Here is a 23,319-nt window from a genome sequence, read left to right on the forward strand (position 1 = left end):
CGGTCAGCAAACTGCACGCTGCGCGAAGCAATGCACAGACGATCCAGTTCAGAAAAGGTGGAAGGGCGACCAGCAAAAACTAGACGGGACCTCTCTTCAGGATTGAGACCCTCAAGAATGGTGGTGACCACAGTACTTTCGGGGATATTGAGCCTTAACACCCTATCAGTGTCCCTCACCTCGGCCACAAACTTAGCCAAACTCTCTCCGTTGCCCTGAGGCCTAAAGAATTTCTCCACACGGAGACGTTCCCTCAACTGACCAGGAACAAAGAAATCCAATGCCTCCCTATGAAAATCATCCAGGGAACCACCCCTCTGGAGAACTCGAACCAGACAGTCACCCAAAGGTGGCCTACAAAACGGAGAGATGACATGCAGGAAGCTCGCTCCCTGAAGACCAGGCAAGTCATGCAGTCGCAGGATCTCAGAAAGAAACCGCAGCAAGGCTTCAGTATCTAGACCATCCACCGTTGGTAGTCGCTGCAGCAACGGGGTAAGTGGGTTCGGAAGCTTGTGATACTGAACAAAGGATCCCGTCACCACAGTCCCCAGTCCCCCAGATCCAGCAGGCATTTGGGTCGCAGGCCCCCGGGCCCCGTCCACACCAGACACCCCCGACGCCACGCCCACATCAAAATCAGCAACAACTGACCCAGGGATCCGGCATTCACCCTTAACAGCCGCAGCAGAGTCAATCACAGACAAAGTTTTTTCAGGAGCCTTTGCCCCCTCGTCCCTCTCGAGTACAGTCAGCAGGCCGTCAACCAAGGTGACGCGTTCCTCCAACCACTCCTTATCACCAGAACTGGTAAGCTTGGCTCTAAGTAGCGACAGCCTCATATGTAGATGGGTAAGCCGGGACAAATACCTAGCCCTCTCTCGGCCAGTGGGCGGCGACTCCAACCAGTCCTCCTGACTATTCTCAAACGTCTCCAACTTAGCCTCCAAAATAGGCCTCTGCTTCTGGAACGTCAAATCTCTAGGCCAGGTCGTGTCCAGTTCCATATTATCACGCAGTTGCTTCCGCATGGACTCGCAGTCGGAACCCGGAGTAAGCCCACGAGCCAACAACTCAAAATGGAGATCCTCCTTCAACAAGTATTCAGGCACCAGAGAGACAGGCATGATAAATAAATAAATGACACAGACTAACAAGTAACACACACTGACTCGAAGTCAACGACTAACAAAGCAATAACTAAGGCGACAAGTGAATAACTTAGTGAGACAACACTCTCAGCAGGGTCCCCAGAATTCCTGCCGTCCACGAAACACGGCAGCGAAACCAAAATACCGCAACAAAACACTACGCCGTACCAGAACAAAACCAGAAAAAAAACAACGAAGACAATGTATAACAAAAACACACAAGTAACAAAAATCAGGAAAGAAATAGGTTCACACACTTCCTGTCGATCGGCGGAAAATAGCACAGCGAGACGGCACAGGCGCAGGAAGTCAACTAACAACTTCAACTCATCTCTCTCACCACCAGTGGCAAAACAAAAACCCCGGGCCCGCAGAGGGTAAAAACACGCAACCACGCTCTGCTACCATTTTGTTCCGAGTTAGTGAAAAATACAGGAGGCCTCGGAAGCGTGCCCCTCCCAAACTCGGAGCAAATCATAAAAAAAAACAATCACATGCCACTAGTGGGAAGAGACAAAAACGAGACAAGATTTCGAGTACAAGAAATATAATTAGTAGGTGGCAAACATTTCCATGCAAAATACAATTATGCAGCACCACGGTGCACCGCGTAACTTAAAAACTAAATAACAACAATAAATATAATTCCAATAATGACAATAACATAATAAATAAATAATATAATAATAACACAATAAATAGAAATTTGGTCTATAAATAACATATATCAGGTACGGCAGTAGCAAAATTTTAACTGGTAATTTTTTATGAACTGAGGGGAGGAAAAAGGTTGTAGAATTTCTAGGCCCACTATTTTTGAAAAGTAATTTTGTTTCAAGTTTGTAGCCGAAATTTAAAAAAATCTATTTAAAGCCAATTTTCGAAGGAGGCGGGGGCTTAGTTGCCTCCACGAATCCGAATTAAAGATGAAATCCTCCCCTTCAGGTCATGTAACTAACTAAATAAATACTGGCTAGGTACTGGCCCTCCTCCAGATCTAACATCTGGCAGCGCTCCCTGCACCCCAGTCCTCGCAAGTTCAGTATAAGAAGTAAAAAAACACATTTTTAATCCAACCTTGTTCCAGAAGAAATGAATGGGAGCACTACACTCCGGTTGGATGCCGGTCCAATAGCGCTGGCAGGGCGCGGGCATTCAATTTTTCAGTTGTTCGGGCAGACTCGCCGCACCAGTCCCGCTGACGGCACTCACGGGGACCCTATAGAATCCCAACATAACCAGTAGATATTGAGAACAACTTTACTACAACCCGAGAAATAATAAAAACTTAATTATGTTTGCCACAAAGTATAATAAAATATTTAAATTTAACAATTAAAAAAAAATAACAATCTGTAACTAACAGTACCTTTTAAGTATCAGAAGACTATTTCCCAAAAATACCTCAAGACACCAAGTATTAAAAGATACACTACTTGGTGACAATATTAAATATTACAAACAAAACAAATTTTCAAATATATAAACATTTACTTATAGGCTAGAACAGCCATACTAAATGATTAAGCGTGATAACAATTACTTGTAACTAAAATTCGCTGGATTTTAATCATTCTATTATAATATTATAATAATTTACATTTTGCTATTAAATATTAATTGTAAGGTAGGCCTAATAATAATTATATAAATTACAAATAATAACAATACATTATTTCCCAAATAACAATAATTAAATTCTAATCATTTCACGCTACTATAAAGGCAATAATTAAATAATAAAATTGAAATCATGAATGTTGCCACCCAATTTTGCACGCAACACAAAACACGAGGTAACAAAAATTTGCAAAGTCTGTACCGTCTCGCTTACACTAAATAAAAACAAGGTGTGTACACGGAATAAATAATTTCCGTTCGCCGAACGGATCAGTTAGAAAGCACAAGAGCGAAAGATAAAAAACTAAACTAGCATAGTAAATAAATTAACAAATTTTAGAACGTACGAAAGACAGGAACGAACACTTAGCGACACGAACACGTACACGAGGAACACAAGTTACAAAATAAACATATATATAAATTACTTATAACTAATCTACGATAATATATGTCTGGGTGGGAGAGAAAAACCGCCAACTAAATAAGTTAAGAGAGTGAAAAAGACAATTACCTGCCGAAAGTCGGTGAATTAGCCAGCCATGGAGAAACGGGAAGAACAGAGAACAGCCAGAACACAGTAAGCTTCTCCGAACGTGTCTGACCGCTCCGAACAGTAGCCAGAGCCAGTGCCGGTGCCGGTGAACAGCTGGTCGGTAAACTAGTCAAGGTCAACCAGCTGACCTCAACCAGGCAGAAAATCAATACTCTGACGGAGTGACTCCCCCACCGACTGACAAGAGTGGCCGAGGTGGGCAAAATAAAAGACAAAAATAAATTGTCCAAACTGAGCCCCGGCTCAGTTGTAATATGAATCGTGGTAAGACCGAATCATTTGGACAACTCGTGTGTGAGATACAATTGGAATTGAGGCTTTGACATAAATAGCTTCAATCTGAAAAGCAACATTCTCCGCAATAAGAGAAAAAGAAATGTTTTTCTTTGTTTCTGATTTTACTGACAACTGGTAACTTTCTTCGAAACAACACAACAAAACATCCTCATATGTAGGAAGACTTACCCCATTGAGGCCTTTGGATAAACCAAAAATAGGACACCGGTGCGACTGTCTTGTTAATAGTTTGTTTGAAACAGCCATTTCACCGCCACTACACAGAACACACAACTTTCAGAACTAACCGATCGCACAGTAAAAAAACTAAATTCACTTGAAGCACAAACAAAGGTAGGTCAGGTAGGGAGGTTTCATGTCGCGACTTGCTTACGGCGCCAGATGCCTCAGAGGTTTCATGTAGTGACTTGTTTTCTACTCCGTGCCTAACTTCATGCTGCTCACCGCGTGAGTAATCAAACTACTAGATTATTTGTTTTTAAGGAATTTGTTAGAGATTTTCGTTACATTTTGCAAACTTTATATGTTGGTTTAAAGTATCTAAATATTTTTATTGACGTTATGGACTTACAAACGTAGTATATATATATGGTAGTACAATAAAAAAATCATCATAAGCGAGTTTAAAATATTTTTTCAAAGTAGCAAAAAAGTACATTTTTTAGAAAACTTTAAGCTCGATGCGTGAACTAAAGATTTTAATTAATATTTCTTTTATTATTTTTCTCTTAATCAGCTCAATAATACGCAACTTTTGAGCGCTATTAGAACTCGACTATTAGTGTTTTTTGACTTGATCATAGTTGACAACAATAGTGAAAAAGTTTCATTTTTGTTAAAAAGAATGCTTTCTGCTAATTCAGTCTTAAAGTTTAAGGAACAACTGTCACAATTTAACTGGTCACAACTTACGAAGTGCACCAATGTTAACCAAGCTTTTGACTACTTCTTATTTATTTTGACAACTTCTCTTGAAGAATGCTGTAAAACTAAAAAAATAAAAAAAAGTAAAGTTAAAAGGCCAAAAATCACATGGTTCACACCAGAGTTAAAAAAATTTAGAGATTTTATTGTTACCTTATATGATAGATATAAGTTATCGGTAGGGGGAGAAAGTGAACAACTGCATAAAAACGTTTATAATGAAGCAAAAAAATGATATAAGGCTAAAATTTTAGAAGGCAAAATATCTGCGAATGACGAATATATAAAGAATTCTAAGAATAAATGTAAAGCTGCTTGGAATATTATAAAGCTTGAGACCAACCGTTCTAAAGTTAGTCAAGAAGTACCTGTTAATACTAATGATTTTAATGACTATTTTATAAGCTCTGTTTCACTTACACCAACAAATAATGTTTTAGCAATTGAGTTTGTTGATGATTATATTTTAAGTTGTAACGGTGGGGTCAGTTGTTTTAAGTGGCAAAACATTGATAACACTAAGGTGTTAAAGTGTGTCTCAAAGTTAAGTTCGTCCCAAAGTGAAGATTATTATGGGTTCTCTAACAAACTTTTAAAAGAAATAATCGATGTACTTGTAGACCCATTAACTTTTTTGTTCAATATGATGTTGGAATATGGTGTCTTTCCTGAAGCATTAAAAGTGACCAAAGTCATTCCAATTTATAAAAAGGGTGAGAAATCACATCCTTCCAGTTATCGGCCAATCTCTTTGGTACCTATATTTAGTAAGGTTTTTGAAAGTTGTGTAAAGGACCAACTAAGTTTATATTTTTACAATAATAATTTATTATGTAAAGATCAATTTGGGTTTCTTCCAAACTTAAACACAACCAAAGCCATAGAAGCAATAGTAGAAAACGTTTTAGAGAATTTTGAAAATAAATTTTTGTCGTCTGCAACTTTAATAGATCTCACAAAAGCATTTGACTCCATCTCTCATGAACTGATTGTAAGTAAATTCAATAGCTATGGAGTTAGAGATTCTGAACTACAGTTAATTTCCTCTTACTTAAGTAATAGAAAACAAATGGTTGTGGCAGGCTTGGAACTATCTGATTTTAAAACAATTCAAGTTGGGGTACCGCAAGGATCTGTTCTGGGTCCTTTTCTATTTATAATTGCTGTGAATGATTTTTCATTCAATGTGCCATGTAAAGCAGTACTATATGCCGATGACACCACTCTTCTGAATCAAAGTAAAGATTTGAATGGGTTATTGTTAGAAGAAAATAATTCAATGATAGCAGCTCAGGAATGGTTCAAAGTCAACGGGCTACTTGTAAACAGTAGTAAAACTGAAAATATTGTTTTCTCATTGAATAAACTTATAAATGAAGGTACTAAACCCGTTAAACTATTAGGATTATATCTAGATAGTAGGCTTAGCTGGGAATGTCAAATAAATCAATTGTGTATAAAACTATCTAGAGTTACTTATTTATTAAGAAAACTAAAAAATTGTGTTAGTTTCCCAATGTTAGTTGCTGCTTACTATGCCTTCTTTAATTCCCATTTATTATATGGAATAACACTTTGGGGCAACAGCTCACAATCACTAAAAGTGTTCAAATGGCAAAAAAAAGCTATTAGGATAATGGCAAATATCTCAGGTAGAGAATCATGTGTTCCATATTTTAAAGAATTCCAGATAATGACTCTTCCATGTATGTACATATATTTTAGCTTAGTTAGTGTTAAGGAAAACTTAAATAATTATAATTTTAGAAATGAAGTTCACACCTATAATACTAGACAAAATTACTTACTTGACTGTATTTCTATAAAACTAGAAAAATCAAAAAAAAGCCATGTGTTTATGAAAATAAAATTATTTAATAAGTTACCAAAAGAAGCATGGTCTGTAAACCTTAGCAGATTTAAATTTATTCTGTCAAAATGGTTGAAAGAAATTGCCTTTTACTCTGTTAGTGATTTTTTGGCCTGTGATATTAGTACTTTAAGATTTTAACTGTATTTTTAAATGTCATCTTGTTTTTTAATTTATTTTGTAATTTTAATGTCTATGTGTTATCTATTTATTTATATAGATATATATTTATGTCTATGTTTATTAAACAGTCAAGATATTTACTCTTTAGGAAGATGCTTAAATATATAATAAATTTCTAGACCTTATGTAAAATATAAATAATGTTTATTAACTGTTTATTTATTTTGCACATGTATATTTTTTTTTTTTGTAGAAATTGTATTAGATGAAACTGTATTTTATTTGACTTTGTCTATTGCCATGTGCTTAACGACAATAAAATTCTTGATTCTTGATTCTTGATTCTCGATGCTCAAAAATTTAGTTTTTTCAGCCCACCCTAAGATACATCCAAGGCCTGGGTGCCGGATGCAACTGCCCGTTGCAGTTCTTCCAGATCTAAATCTGTTGGTGTTGTTTTGTTTTTATTGAAAGAATCCATGAAAGGTCCTACGAGTACCGAGGAAATAACGGTCCACCCAGCCAGAGCCCCGTATGACCAGGTAAGGCTATTTACGCTTGGGGGGGCCGCCCGACCCCCAAGGGCTCCGTTTACGACGCACAACCCATGCGCCATGCATCCCTTAGGCACGGGTCGCCTCACACCGTGGGATTGGGGTGCCCTCAGTCAAAAACAAGTTTTTGTGTGGTGCGATTCCAGGTGGACCCGGACTGGCACCACTACTGCATGGCGCCGAGGGCCGTCACCGCGCAGAGTGCACAATCGAGGCACTACCCTAGATCCTGGGGGTTTGAGGGCCACCTCAAGCAGGATGCTAAGTAAGCGTTTATCCGAGCCCAACCATTGGTTAGATGGTTGGATTCGGATCCCCCTTCGGTCTTGAGCAACACCTTGGCGGTGCCGCCCCTGGAGAGGTACTTTCCCAGTTCATTGGGGTTCACCCGAACTAAGGTCAGCCCGTCTCCTAGACCCCAACTTCTTTCTTACAAAGAATTCTTTCTTAAAGTTTGATTTACTTTGTTGAGGGGAACTTTTAGTGCACACCATAACTTAAGAAATAGCTTTAGCATGTGACAGATGTCATATGAAATGTGTTTAATGTATTGTTTTAAACAATGGCTACTGCATAACTGTAATTAATATTTTAAATGCAACTGAAAGGAATTATTTTCCATGGATTAGAGAAGAAAAACTAAAAATTACAGCTCAGTTTATATTGTAAAATAAATGTAGATGTAAAATTAAACAAACACTTCAGATACATTAAATTAAACTATTAAAACAAACTAGTTCTACTAACAACTTTTTTAATCAGAAATATTAATAAGTTATTTTTTCCATTTGCTTCGTCTATATTATTCATATAGTACTTTTTATATTTTAGACTATGGCTGTTAAAGATCGGCGGGCGGCAGAAAAAACGAAAGGCTGTTTTGCTGCGAAAGAACAGAACAGTGGAAAAACTTAAAGAAGAACTGCACAGCATTGGTGGAGAAATAATAAAATTAAGTCTTTTAGTAGAAATATGTAAATATTATTAATGTAAATAATATACAAGTATATCCAAATTCAAATGTCTTATCATCTGTTTTTGACCACCATCACACTTTAAGTACTATAATTGTGTTGATATAAGTTAATAAAGTAAAAAGTGTAAGTTTTTCTATAACAAATTACTTAACTGTCTCTCCCACACGTGCTTAACTCCTCTCCACAATTGCTCGTAAGCCGAAGTTTTACATTTAGACGTTATTTTGTATAAAGTTCGTGGTCTTTAAATTAGAATAAAAGGTCCAGAAAAGTCTTGAATTTAGTTTATTTTTATTGCTAGACACCCTAAATAAAATATCTCTAGTAAAATAAGCAATGCCAAAGATACTGAAGATTTCATAGTATTGAGTTCTGTGTACTGTGGCAGGTGTGTTGCAAGGACTTGTGGTACCTGGAGGTAGAAAAACCATACATGACAGGTCGAGTGCAGCTTGTTCGGGCCTCTACCAACAGCTTGGAAGTACTGTGGACAGGAGTACCAACTGCTGAAAACTATGTCCTTCAGGTATATATTATAATTAAGAAAAATATGAAAAAAATTAAATCAAAACCGAATAACTATATAAACAGATGTATATGCTGTAATACACATAGGTTATATTGTTTAAAAGTGTATTATCTTGTAATTGTTGCCGTAATTTGTTTTTATACATGTTAATTTATTGATCATCTTATTATTATTTCTAAAATTGTGACGAGGGGACCATTTAAATTGTGTTATTTAATTATTATTGTGAATGCGTGTATATGAAGGACACTGTATTCTCAATTTATATTTGTTAGTTTAATTAATGCTTGCTTGTGATTGGGTAAAGGCTTGTTTAAAAGCAATTTTTTAAAATAAATAAATAAACATAAAAGTACAGAAAAAGAACAATATTTCTCCACGAAGATTTTACCTCTGAGTGTGGGGAAAGAGTTCTACATATTATTCCTGAATACAAAGTATTAAGCTTATGTTCTGTTATAAACTAAGGATATACATTTTTTAGATAGAAAAGCAACTGAATACAATTAACAACTAATATTTAAGAAATGGAATATCTGAACTCAGTTCATTGTTTGCATATCAAACTTTTCGAAATTGTAAACTAATTAGCTTGTAAACTTTTTTGAGTGAAAGTTTTACAAAGGAAATATGCTATAATAATTGTTGAGTTGCTACTTTGTAAACCATTGTGAAGCCATAAGACTAAAAAACTGTACTGGCTTCATATCTTGGTTCCGTAACTGTGTTGACATGTAAAAATTTATTGTTTGTTATTTTTAATGTAAACAAATAGATGTTTAGTAAAAGTTGTACATGAGAGTCGAAATGTGCATAAAATAACTCTTAAGGATAACAAGGGTTATATTTAAATATAATTTTTAGGATATTTCTTTTGGGTTATTATCAATCAATAATTTTAATTAAAATTTAATAATTTGTATGATATTATTAAATCTATGTGAGAACTTTATTATGGTATGAATGAAACTGGTGTACATTATGTATTTTTTTCTCCTGAACATTTGGTAAAATAAGAGCATCAATAATAACAGTGCTTAAGTCAGAAAGGTAATTGGAATAAAGTTAGTTTAAAAGAATAAGAAATATCAAAGTGTATTCTGTTACGGTACTGACAGTGGTTGATGTTCTCAGGTAATGAAATATGATATTCCTCCAACCGCTCAAACATTGTTGCCCAGCCCCACTCCTACCTTGTCTCCCGTACCCCCACTGCCAATGCTGTCACCTACGCCTGTGGCCCCACAAGCCGAGGGCCCGCCGCCCGTTCCCCCTAGCAACGTGAACCTTCTTTCCCCCACTGCCTTGTCTCCTGCGCCTACTGTGCTGAAACCTGCTCCTCAGCCTACAGCAGCACCGCGCAGATCCATACTACAGGTCAGCCCCGTGCCTGTCAATGCATCTGCCAGCCCCACACCTGAGCTCTGCCCTACAGATCCTCTGATACGTCTTACTCCACCCCAACAACAACCATCAGGTAGTTCTGTTTATATAAATATGTGTAGTGTGCGTAAAATTGTGTATTATTGGTAAGCGATCAACACGTAATGGTATTGTTTCCCAACTGTCATATTAATGATATAGATATGTCTTTTTCTAAGGGGTGGCCTTACTGCCATGGAAATATTATTAAGTCTACCTGTTCTACATAAAAGTGCATAAGAATAACAATCTTGTGTACAAAGAAAACTACCCACCTTAACTTAGATGAAAAACATAAAACCAATATTTAAGACTTTTTTATTGATTTGTGAGGCCTTTTCAACAGCGAGGTTTAAACACCTTAGTTTAAACACCTACTGCTGTCTAAAAATATGGCTTTATATAATGTACACAATATAATTAGTTGTTATATGAATGTGTCAAATCAATAACTTTCTTAAAGAACATATTGTTCAGAATGTAGTGCAGTTAATTAAATAAAATTATGATAAAAATTAATTACACAACATAGAACATTGTAGGTCTATAAAAGGCCTATATATAGAGGCCTCCATGCATATCCAGGCCTATTTATAGGTCTTTGGCAGTAAAAGTGTTAATAGATACAATTGATCTATTATAATTTAGATTGTATTCAAGGTGCAGCACTTTATATCGGTTTTTTAATACAGCTTACTGTTTTGTTTTTATGCCTGTAAATATGCTCAAGAAATTTCAGTATTGATACTAATCGAAAGAAGAATGTTTTGTACATGTCTAAACATTTTGTAACTATTTTGTGTTCTAATATGCTATCTCTATTGCTCAGGAAAATGTTTCAACTTGGATCACAATCTGGATGGGCGTGTCTACTTGTCTCTTTAGAGTGTAAACAATGTTTTCGTCATGTGGCCACAGATATTCAAACATCCTGTACGATTCCTACCATTACTTGTGAAAATGGATTATAATTTACTCAATCACTTAATTCATCAGAAAACTTGTGTAATAGTTTTTCGATGCTTTAGTAATTATATTGGAAACAATTATGAGAGATGAAAGTGTACTATGTTGCAAACAATTGAAACGAATCTTAGAGTTTTATGGTAAGTTACTATTTTAACAATACTTACGTACTTATGTTATTTTTATTTTATTTGTCTCATGTTAAAAGTGATGAAACCTTCTATTCTTTCTGGTTAACTCAAAATTAAATTCTCTATATTTTGTATGTTTTATTTTTTATTTCACCAATAATAACAATTTTTGTATGAATCATTAAACTTTGAATTCACTCTTTTCAGAATATATATATATATATACGAGGTGTGTTAGAAAAGTAATGAGATTGGTAACACTGCGGGAGATCTGGCAACGTTGTGTCTACCGGCTGACGCTAAACCTGTTTATTTATCCCTTCCACTTCCTCAGTCCGAGTTACAACTCCGTACAGTTAACACATTAGTTTTGACAGCGCCATTAGTAAAGTTGTGTTTTAATTGTGCGTCACAGAAATGGAGCATCGAAATTTAGAGCAACGTTGTGCAATAAAGTTTTGTGCTAAACTTGGTGAATCCGCGAGTGTGACTTTTGAAAAGTTGAAACAGGTCTATGGGAAACAGTGCTTATCGAGAGCACAAGTTTTCCGCTGGCACAAATCATTTTTGGAAGGCCGAGAACACGTTGAAGATGAACCTCGCTCAGGGAGACCTTTGACTTCAAGAACGGACGAAAACATGGATCGTGTGAGGGCGCTTGTGAGATCAGACCGTCGTTTAACAATAAAGATGATCAGTGAACAGCTAAATTTAAACACTTTCACCGTGCATCAAATTGTGACAGATGATTTGAACATGCGAAAGGTTTGTGCCAAATTGGTGCCGAAAAATCTCACAACTGAACAGAAGGACAATCGAAAAAATGTGTGCGTTGATCTTCTTGAGAGGATTGCTAATGACCAAGAATTCTTCAATTGTGTGATCACTGGTGATGAATCCTGGATATTTGAGTACGATCCTGAAACAAAGCGGCAAAGTAAAGAATGGCACACTTCGTCATCTCCTCGGCCGAAGAAATGTCGAATGAGCAAATCAAAGATCAAGACCATGCTAATTTGTTTTTTTGACAGGAAAGGTATCGTACACAAAGAATTTGTTCCACCAGGACAAACTGTCAACCAAGTGTTTTATAAAAGTGTCCTTGAAAATTTGAGGAAAAGAGTGATCCGTGTGAGACCGGAAATTGCAGACAAGTGGATGCTTCATCATGACAATGCTCCATGTCACACGGCCATTTCCATCTGTGAATTTTTGAACTCAAAACGCATTACTGTTGTTCCTCAACCCCACTATTCACCTGATTTAAGTCCTTGTGACTTTTTCCTCTTCACGAAATTGAAACATGTCCTAAAAGGACGTCATTTTGGAACTCTGGAGAACATTCAAAAGACTGTGACCGACCAGTTAAAAGCCATACCAATTGAAGACTTCCAGCGCTGCTACCAAGAGTGGGAACGACGACTCCGCCGATGTATAGCTGCCCAAGGAAACTACTTTGAAGGGGATAACATTGTTGTTTGAAAATAATAAAAACTTTGGTTAGTATGAAATCAGTCTCATTATTTTTCTAACACACCTCGTATATACAGGGTGGAAAAAAAGTATGGAAACGCTTTCACTAATTTTGTATGGCTTCACTAATACAAATTAAATTTTGTACATCACCACTTGTATTAAGAACCTAGTTTTTGAGACCAGTGGGGACATTTTATCTTTTCAGGGGGACGGCCCGTGAGGAGTCGGACGAAAATCTTAAATGTAAGCATAGGGCGAGTTTGGTATCAAATTAAAGGTCTAGTAAAGAGAAACTCATTACCGCAAACCGCACTTAAAAAGGTTGACCCTATCCAGAGTACGGGCCGTATGAATTTCATGACAAATAAATTTAGTAATTTTGTCTTGTGAAGTAACTAATTTACTTTCAGTAGTATGTTTTATGTCGGTTATGTAAATTTGAAAAACAATTTCCAATAAAAAATTATTTTTTTTACCTCTACATTTGTTGGATAACAGTAAATAGGGGTTTTCCTGTCTTGTCTTCAAGAAACTGAGAGTATTCAATAATACCACCTTAACTCCTTATCAACATGAGGTCAAGGTCCAGTCCCTCCAGCCCTTTTATCTCAGGCAAACATAAACTGGTTTGGCAATACAAACAGTACTGTCACAGCAAAACTCCACAGTTTTGTATTTTTAATATCAGCTTGGTTTTTAGTCTACGTTATAATTTCGTCCACGTAAGATAAAGTTGAAAGTCTTCACTAGAAGGTACTGCGATAGTTATACATTTTTTTACTTAAGTGTTTACATTTTATTCTACTAGTTTTAAAAGCAATGTCACTTAGTGAGTTTGAGAGAATCACGCTGCTTATGCTGCGTGGGTATGGATATCTAGTTCGTCCCTATGAAGAAACAGCGCATTTGTTTAATGACACTTTTCTTGATAGACCCCCAATTAGTAAGTCAACAGTGTTTAAGACAGTAAAAAGATTTGAAGAAACTAGAACAGTCAAAGATCGCGAAAGAAATGGCAGGCCTAAATCGGCAACAAATGAACAAAAATCTTTGGATGTACTCCAAACATTTGTTGAAAATCCCAGCACCTCGGCCAGAGTGGCTGCAGAAAATCTTGATATGAGCCATACCTCAGTGTTGAATGTTTTACACAAAAACAAGTATCACCCTTTTAAAGTAACCCTAACCCAAGAACTTGCAGAGGATGATTTTGATCGAAGGACTGAATTTTGCGAAATAATGATGAGAAAGTGTGACGAAATTCAAAAATTTTTAAGTTCGATATTGTTTTCAGATGAAGCTACATTCTTTGTTAAGGGACAAGTTAAAATAGGCATAATTGCCGTTACTGGGCCGACCATAATCCACACTGGATGATAGAAGGCCGCACACAAAGGCCTCAGAAAGTGAATATGTGGGCTGAAATAATAAACAATAACATTGTAGGATCGTTTGTGATAGATGGAAATCTAACAGGCGAAATTTATTTCAATATGTTGACAAATAACATTTTGCCAGCAGTGCGTGCTCTTCTTGGGGCAAATTTTAATGCAGTATGGTTTCAGCAAGATGGAGCACCGCCCCATTACTATTTGCGGGTGCGCAATCTGTTAGATGAAGTGTTTCCTAACCGTTGGATTGGTCGCAGGGGTACCGTTGAGTGGCCGGTTAGGTCACCGGATCTTAATGCACTAGATTTCTTTTTGTGGGGCTTCTTAAAAGATAATGTGTATAAAACTAAACCAGCCAACATTGAGGAGCTGACAAATCGTTTATTAGAAGAAGCAAGAAGAATTACACCCGAGATGCTTCAAAATGTGACTGCAGTAGGTTTTTATAATAGACTAGCTCATTGCCAACAAGTGTTCGGAGAGCAGTTTGAGCACCTCATTTAAAAGGTATGGTTATTTTTTGTAATACATAGATAATTTTTAATTTAATTCTTTTGGATAATTGTGTTCCATAAAGTGTCATTTTCAGTCAGAACAGTTTACTTGAGACTGTGAAATTGCGGAGAAATAATAATTAATCAAACGTTACTTATGAAATTCAAACGGCCCGTATTCTGGATAGGGTTAACCTTTTTAAGTGCGGTTTGCCGTAATGAGTTTCTCTTTACTAGACCTTTAATTTGATACCAAACTCGGCCTATGCTTACATTTAAGATTTTCGTCCGACTCCTCACGGGCCGTCCCCCTGAAAAGATAAAATGTCCCCACTGGTCTCAAAAACTAGGTTGTTAATACAAGTGGTGATGTACAAAATTTAATTTGTATAAGTGAAGCCATACAAAATTAGTGAAAGCGTTTCCATACTTTTTTTCCACCCTGTATATATATATATATATGTTATATATATATATATATATATATGATATATATGTTATATATATATATATATATATATATATATATATATATATATATTCTGGCAGAGAAATTGACTGCCAGTTCCAGAGTTTATAGTAGAAAGTAGTTTAATGCAAGATTGTGTTTCCAGAGAGTGTTGGGTTGGAGGCAAGTGAGAGTGCAGCTGCTGTGGCTGCAGCCATAGCTACGGTGCCTCAGAGTGCTACTGTGTCTCCAACAGTTGCGAGTCCACCGATTGTCCCGCCAGTGTCGCCCCCTGCCCCCACTACCAACTTAAGTCCCCCAGGGTCTATGACGGGCATCCACGCATTAGCTGCAGCCGCTTCTGCTACGCAGAAAATCAAAATGTCGCCTAGCACCCAGAGCCCTTCACCGAGTGGCATGCGCTTGGTGCAGAGTCCACGCATGATCACTAGTCAGCCCATACGTATTATCCAGCAGCCAAGGGCACCCTCTCCAGTTGCTGTCTCAGGTCCGGTTTACTACTACTATCTTTTAGTTCTTTTCTCTTAAAATTTTGAATTTGAGAACGAATCAATCATAGGTTTTATAAATTGTAATGTCATAGTGACAATATAATGCAGTATCTTAATAAAAACATAAAATGTTTTGAGAGTTATCATACAAGATGTCTACCAGTCACAAAAGTCATGGAAGTCCTGATAAAGTCACCTTTTTTATATATGTCCATGAAAAGCTCTGCAATCTGATCTCTCCCTCACGTGGATTAGTAACGCAACACATAACTTCAATCCAGGTTAAAGTAAACAAATCATACATGAGCATTGTGACACCCATAAATCAGGACTCACAACAACCATGTTGTGTGTTAACTCCATTCACACTATTATTGAAATCGAACTAAAAAATACGGTCACGATAGGTCTACACTGAATAACCAACCACTGAAAACTGATCAGAGTCCAATAAATAGTGATCGTCATGGCAGAAACAAGATGGTGGCAAATTAGGAAAGGGGGTTGAGCTTTCTTTTTATTATTGGTTCATTGTAGATGAACTTCTGGAAACCATACTGTGGCTCTGCTTTGGTTTATTAGAATCTCTTAATATCTCGATAATTTTATATAAGAAGTCTTGATTAATTTCCTTATGGAGAAATGAGGTTCGTGATGTATTAAGTTGGTTTCATCCCAATTCATATGATGATCTTTGAACCAACAGTGATGTGCAATTTTTTACTTCTGTTAGCCCCTCTCCTCGTGTTTCCTTTTTGTTCCTTTATCCTAATGGTGTTTTTGTCTCACATATGTATTCACTGTTTTAACTACATTTTCTGCTGTAAACATGGATCATGAAATCCTGCATGCCTTTTTTTGTTTTGATGTTACAAGAGTGTTGTGTGTTTTAACATTTCTTTACTAATATTGTACTTTCTACCTAATATTCTAATTGTCTCTAATAATCCCAGCATAATACATAATTAAATAATTACATTGAGTGTGTAGACACCTTTACTTTACTGTATAATGGAGTGACACAAACACAAATTTATCTTTATTCTGACGTACGGGCTCTGGAATTATTCTTCTTTGATGGTTTGATAGTTTAAATATTTCTCTTTGTGTTTTCTGTAGAAAAACCATGGTCTTAAGAATAATCTTATCTCTTAATACACACACGCATCAAAAATAAGAAGCTTTTTTTGAATTTCCATTATGAGGCAAATGGAAGGAGAAATACTATTAATATGATCCTGATGAATTTAGTGTCAGTTAGGAATTCTGTCATTAGGAAAAAAAAACAAAAGTATCATCCACCTATCTCCAACAAATCTTCGGTTTGAATTGAGCTAAATCAAGGCTTTATGCTCAGATTCCTCTATAAATACATTTTTGGAAGTAGCAGATAATGGAGAGTCAACTGCTATTTCCTCATCTTGACGGTAAAATTTGACCCTGCCACTCAAAATAATTACATTAAATGCATCATTTTAAAATTTCCATAATTGCTAGCACAGGAAGTTTAGTTTTTTCACTTAACAATAGAAAAGACCATATGGCCCTTACTTTGCTTGTTAAAATAAATAATTAATTATTTTTATTCTTTTTTCCTGTGGGACAATGCTAGGCCTACCACTAGTGGTAGAGCTAGTTACCAGATACCTAGGATTACTTCATGTGAGAGTTTTGGTGAGTCAAAATAAACTGGTAATTTTCTGTGCACATAATCTGGGAACAAAAACATCTTTATAGGATTGCGAATGTCACTTATTTTTCTCAGACTTGTTGTGTAGACACCCTTTCATATATCAACCTAATATTTAATCTTGAAATAGGTAAATGCCAATAGTATTGCTGTATTAAAGGTATGATTATTTAATGGATTTCGTTGGTTTTGGTCTTGATTGGGCTTTTAAAAACTATTTGATTGATGAAATATTGTTGTAGGAAACCAGCAGGTGCGTATCGCAGCACCCGCAGGTGCTACGGTGCTCAAAACTGCCAACCCCCAGACTGGAAAGCAACAGCAGATCATTGTACAGAAGCCAGGTAGTGTTCAAGGCTCACCTCAGATCGTCACCCTCGTCAAGACCAGCCAAGGCATGACAGTGGCCACGGTGAGTGCATCTCAATTACCATCAATTATAGTTTGGTTTCACACATATTTGGTACTTGGGTAAAAAAAAACTATATCTACAATTTAATTTTAATTTTAAATTAGTTTGTCTGGACTGCTGCATTTCGTTCAGGAATTTTTCAATTGTGTAGAAAGGCTGTTGGTCAAAGAGGTCATAGAGTTCCTTTTTAAAAGCATTTCCCTGAAGATTTTTAAATGGTTGTGGTAGAAGGTTTCATAATTTTTGTCCAATGTAAGTTGGTTTCTCCTCAAAAAGTGCTGTGCAGTGTATGGGTAAAGTGTAGCTTGTTTCATAGCGTGTGTTGTAATGATGTGGGTCCTTTCCAGTGTTGAGGATCATCTGATGTGCATATGTAACTGATGTGCATATGTAACTGATGTGCATTTGTAACTGATGTGCATATGTAACTGATGTGCATATGTAACTGATGTGCATATGTAACTGATGTGCATATGTAACTGATGTGCATATGTAACTGATGTGCATATGTAACTGATGTGCATTTGTAACTGATGTGCATATGTAACTGATGTGCATATGTAACTGATGTGCATATGTAACTGATGTGCATATGTAACTGATGTGCATATGTAACTGATGTGCACATGTAACTGATGTGCACATGTAACTGATGTGCACATGTAACTGATGTGCACATGTAACTGATGTGCACATGTAACTGATGTGCACATGTAACTGATGTGCACATGTAACTGATGTGCATTTGTAACTGATGTGCATATGTAACTGATGTGCACATGTAACTGATGTGCATTTGTAACTGATGTGCATGATGTGCACATGTAACTGATGTGCATATGTAACTGATGTGCATTTGTAACTGATGTGCATATGTAACTGATGTGCATATGTAACTGATGTGCATTTGTAACTGATGTGCATGTGTAATTACTTCTTGGATCCACAGCACCGTGACAGTTATCTAGAGTGTTTGGAAGGCATCTTTGCAACTTAGCCTTGGTTCTAGGTTGGCCAGCATTTACATCTTTTAATTTTTTCCAGATGTCCCTGATATTGATCCAATAGAATTTTGAGTTATTTCCACCCAAAATCCGAGATTTCTGACTATCCCAAGACTAGAGACACTCTTCTTATAGTTTATTTTTTGTCTGGCTATACAAAGTACTCCTTTTAATGTTGGTTGTGTGTCTTCATTGTGATGGAATTAATTTACAACTCTTCTAAGAGTGCACTGATCAAAATCATCCAAATCAGTTTTAGTTTCTTCCTAGGTCTTTTTTTTCTTGGTGTGGAAAAGCATTTTGGGTCACTGTGTGATATGTCTCCTTCTTTAACTACTCTAATTATAGAGGCACAAGGAACAATGTTTACCTAAAATACCTAAAAACAATGTTTACCGTTAATGATTTACCTAAAAATGTTTCACCAAAAATTATATTATATGCAGATGACACAACCGCAGTTGTTAAAGTAGACTCTCACTTTCAAATGGAAAATAAATTAAATCAAGCTTTTTATGAATTGGCATACTGGTTTAAGGTTAACGGATTGAAATTAAATCAAGAGAAAACTCAACTACTAAATTTTCGAACGGCACAATTAAAGGAGGGCTATAATAAGGATGTGATTTTCCACGGCCAGCAAATAAAATTATGTGATATCGTAAAATTTTTAGGTATTGATCTGGATATAAACTTTTCTTGGAAAAAATGTATTGAAAATATTATTAGAAGATTGAACTCGGCATGTTATCAAATGCTAGTGTTACGAAATTCAATTAATTTGGAAACCAGAATAATAATTTACTACTCTTTCTTTTTTTCAATAATTCAGTATGGTATTGAATTTTGGGGATCATCTTCTGACTTTGATAAAGTTTTTAAGATCCAAAAAAAATTATGAGATTAATGACCTTTTCATCATTTAGAACTTCTTGCAAACCTCTGTTTAAAGAATTAAAAATCTTATCACTTCCAAATTTATACATTCTGAAAACCCTACTAACAGTACAATCAAATTTTGAAAGCTTATCAAGTGATAACTTTGATCTTAATTACAATACTAGATTTAAAGCTAATTTTCAATATCCCATACATCGACTGCGTCTGGTAGAAAAAACTCCAATATACACGGCAAAAAACTATACAATAAGTTACCTCAAAAAAAATAAACATTTAATCAATTCAAAAACAATTAAAAGCAAACTAACAGATTTTTTCTTGGAAAAAAACTATTATAGTGTTGATGAGTATTTGATGGATCCTGAATTTTAAAATTGTATTTTAACATAGATTACATTAAATTTGTTACGCTGTCTTGACCTCTTATATGTATGTTTATTAAGTTTATATGTATATGTGAGTGGTGATGTGCATATGTATGAATGTATATGTGTATGTATCATTATTACATTAACTTATGACAATGTTACCTGTTTCTATAGCAATGCTATGTATAAACGTTGATGTAACAATAAAGACTGATTCTGATTCTTCCTTCACTTTATCACACACACTGTTTTCAGATGTTCTTTTTACAAATATCTATAGACTATTTGTCCAACCTGACCTGCGGATTATCATCTTTTTCGCCTTCAGCATTTTTGCTGATATACTTAGTTGGTTTATTATTACCTACCAAAGAACAATAATTCCTTGATTAAGAAAGAAGAGCGTAACTTTCATGGGCACCAAGTGTTATCACACTGTCTAATATAATAGTCTCGAGAGCAAACAGTGGCTGCACTGACAGGTACAGTATCATGGACACCAAGTGTTATCACACTGTCTAATATAATAGTCTCGAGAGCAAACAGTGGCTGCACTGACAGGTACAGTATACTGGACACCAAGTGTTATCACACTGTCCAATATAATAGTCTCGAGAGCAAACAGTGGCTGCACTGACAGGTACAGTATACTGGACACCAAGTGTTATCACACTGTCCAATATAATAGTCTCGAGAGCAAACAGTGGCTGCACTGACAGGTACAGTATACTGGACACCAAGTGTTATCACACTGTCCAATATAATAGTCTCGAGAGCAAACAGTGGCTGCACTGACAGGTACAGTATACTGGACACCAAGTGTTATCACACTGTCCAATATAATAGTCTCGAGAGCAAACAGTGGCTGCACTGACAGGTACAGTATACTGGACACCAAGTGTTATCACACTGTCCAATATAATAGTCTCGAGAGCAAACAGTGGCTGCACTGACAGGTACAGTATCATGGACACCAAGTGTTATCACACTGTCCAATATAATAGTCTCGAGAGCAAACAGTGGCTGCACTGACAGGTACAGTATACTGGACACCAAGTGTTATCACACTGTCCAATATAATAGTCTCGAGAGCAAACAGTGGCTGCACTGACAGGTACAGTATACTGGACACCAAGTGTTATCACACTGTCCAATATAATAGTCTCGAGAGCAAACAGTGGCTGCACTGACAGGTACAGTATCATGGACACCAAGTGTTATCACACTGTCCAATATAATAGTCTCGAGAGCAAACAGTGGCTGCACTGACAGGTACAGTATACTGGACACCAAGTGTTATCACACTGTCTAATATAATAGTCTCGAGAGCAAACAGTGGCTGCACTGACAGGTACAGTATACTGGACACCAAGTGTTATCACACTGTCCAATATAATAGTCTCGAGAGCAAACAGTGGCTGCACTGACAGGTACAGTATACTGGACACCAAGTGTTATCACACTGTCCAATATAATAGTCTCGAGAGCAAACAGTGGCTGCACTAACAGGTACAGTATACTGGACACCAAGTGTTATCACACTGTCCAATATAATAGTCTCGAGAGCAAACAGTGGCTGCACTGACAGGTACAGTATACTGGACACCAAGTGTTATCACACTGTCCAATATAATAGTCTCGAGAGCAAACAGTGGCTGCACTGACAGGTACAGTATACTGGACACCAAGTGTTATCACACTGTCCAATATAATAGTCTCGAGAGCAAACAGTGGCTGCACTGACAGGTACAGTATACTGGACACCAAGTGTTATCACACTGTCCAATATAATAGTCTCGAGAGCAAACAGTGGCTGCACTGACAGGTACAGTATACTGGACACCAAGTGTTATCACACTGTCCAATATAATAGTCTCGAGAGCAAACAGTGGCTGCACTGACAGGTACAGTATACTGGACACCAAGTGTTATCACACTGTCCAATATAATAGTCTCGAGAGCAAACAGTGGCTGCACTGACAGGTACAGTATACTGGACACCAAGTGTTATCACACTGTCCAATATAATAGTCTCGAGAGCAAACAGTGGCTGCACTGACAGGTACAGTATACTGGACACCAAGTGTTATCACACTGTCCAATATAATAGTCTCGAGAGCAAACAGTGGCTGCACTAACAGGTACAGTATACTGGACACCAAGTGTTATCACACTGTCTAATATAATAGTCTCGAGAGCAAACAGTGGCTGCACTAACAGGTACAGTATACTGGACACCAAGTGTTATCACACTGTCTAATATAATAGTCTCGAGAGCAAACAGTGGCTGCACTAACAGGTACAGTATACTGGACACCAAGTGTTATCACACTGTCTAATATAATAGTCTCGAGAGCAAACAGTGGCTGCACTGACAGGTACAGTATACTGGAAGGAAGGCAACTTGTGAGCACCACTCCTCTGCCCCTCTGCGCATTATGACTTCATTTTACCACAAACAAATTCTAACTTTACTTTGAATTCTTCAAACTTTGTGCCAGAATTTTTGATTTTCACCTTCTTGATTATGCCTACAACTTCTGCTGTCTTCTCTTCCGCAGGTCTAATTACGACAGTGTATTTCCTTGGTCTGAGCACTGTGTGGTCCAGGACGATCACAGGCTTTTGTGTGGGAGAGGTTTAATTTTATTTGTAATGCTGTACTCGTTTAAAGTAAGTAATGTAAATAAAGAATTATAAATTACAAAACAAATAATATGTACAATTTGACATTTTCAGGTTCCTAAGGTGAGCCTGATCCAAGGAAAACCTGGCACTACAATGTCAGCCGGAGGAAAGGGTATTCCGCAGGGAGCAACCATTGTCAAACTTGTCAGTGCTCAGGGAACCCAAGGTAATACCACATGCACTATATATATATATATATATATATATATATATATATATATATATATATAAAACTAAAATAGTGGACATTCATTATATTGGACTTTACATTGCATTATTCTTCTTGCTTGTGTCAAACAACCTATTTGAAGTTATTTATCTCTCTTTAATCGTTGCTCTGCCCAGCTGTTTCTAGATGTTTTGGTGCTTTACTCACATTTGGACTTTGAATAATTTTGATCTGTGTAGAAATAAGAATTATATTTAAAAAAAGAATTAATCTTAAGTTTTTTTAAAAACCAAATATTCCAAGCAGCTGCACCAATCGTATTCACTTATAGTCATTGAAGTATGCCTGGGTTTATTGATGCATTTATGTGTATTACTAAGTTTGATTTGGATTAACATTTTTTTTTTTTTACATGAATGTTTATTATAGTACTGTAAAACCGGTAAATATCTGGGGACGTACGATGTCCGGAATCTCTAATATCCAGCATGGTGATATCGCTTATGTGATATAACGGTTTATAACAGCAAGCGTTGTGAGTGAAGAATGCTCTTCACACGTTGGCCGATGATCTTGGCGAAACTGATATTAGTATTTTTGTGAAAATGTTGTAGTAGTGGATTAAACATTGCTCATTACTAAATGCT

At 36.5% G+C, this 23,319-nt stretch overlaps 1 protein-coding gene across 1 annotated transcript in view; it reads left to right on the plus strand.

Moving 5' to 3' along the window:
• LOC124368683 (host cell factor 2) overlaps positions 1-23,319 on the plus strand; it is a 117,103-nt gene that overhangs the window by 64,151 nt on the left and 29,633 nt on the right. The window contains exons 7-11 of the mRNA XM_046825969.1: positions 8,461-8,598; positions 9,736-10,078; positions 15,096-15,437; positions 17,374-17,543; positions 22,555-22,669. Of these exons, the coding sequence (XP_046681925.1) occupies positions 8,461-8,598; positions 9,736-10,078; positions 15,096-15,437; positions 17,374-17,543; positions 22,555-22,669 (1,108 nt within the window). The remainder of the gene's footprint in view (positions 1-8,460; positions 8,599-9,735; positions 10,079-15,095; positions 15,438-17,373; positions 17,544-22,554; positions 22,670-23,319) is intronic.

Source organism: Homalodisca vitripennis, chromosome X (assembly GCF_021130785.1).
Source record: "Homalodisca vitripennis isolate AUS2020 chromosome X, UT_GWSS_2.1, whole genome shotgun sequence".
Lineage (NCBI taxonomy): Eukaryota > Metazoa > Arthropoda > Insecta > Hemiptera > Cicadellidae > Homalodisca > Homalodisca vitripennis.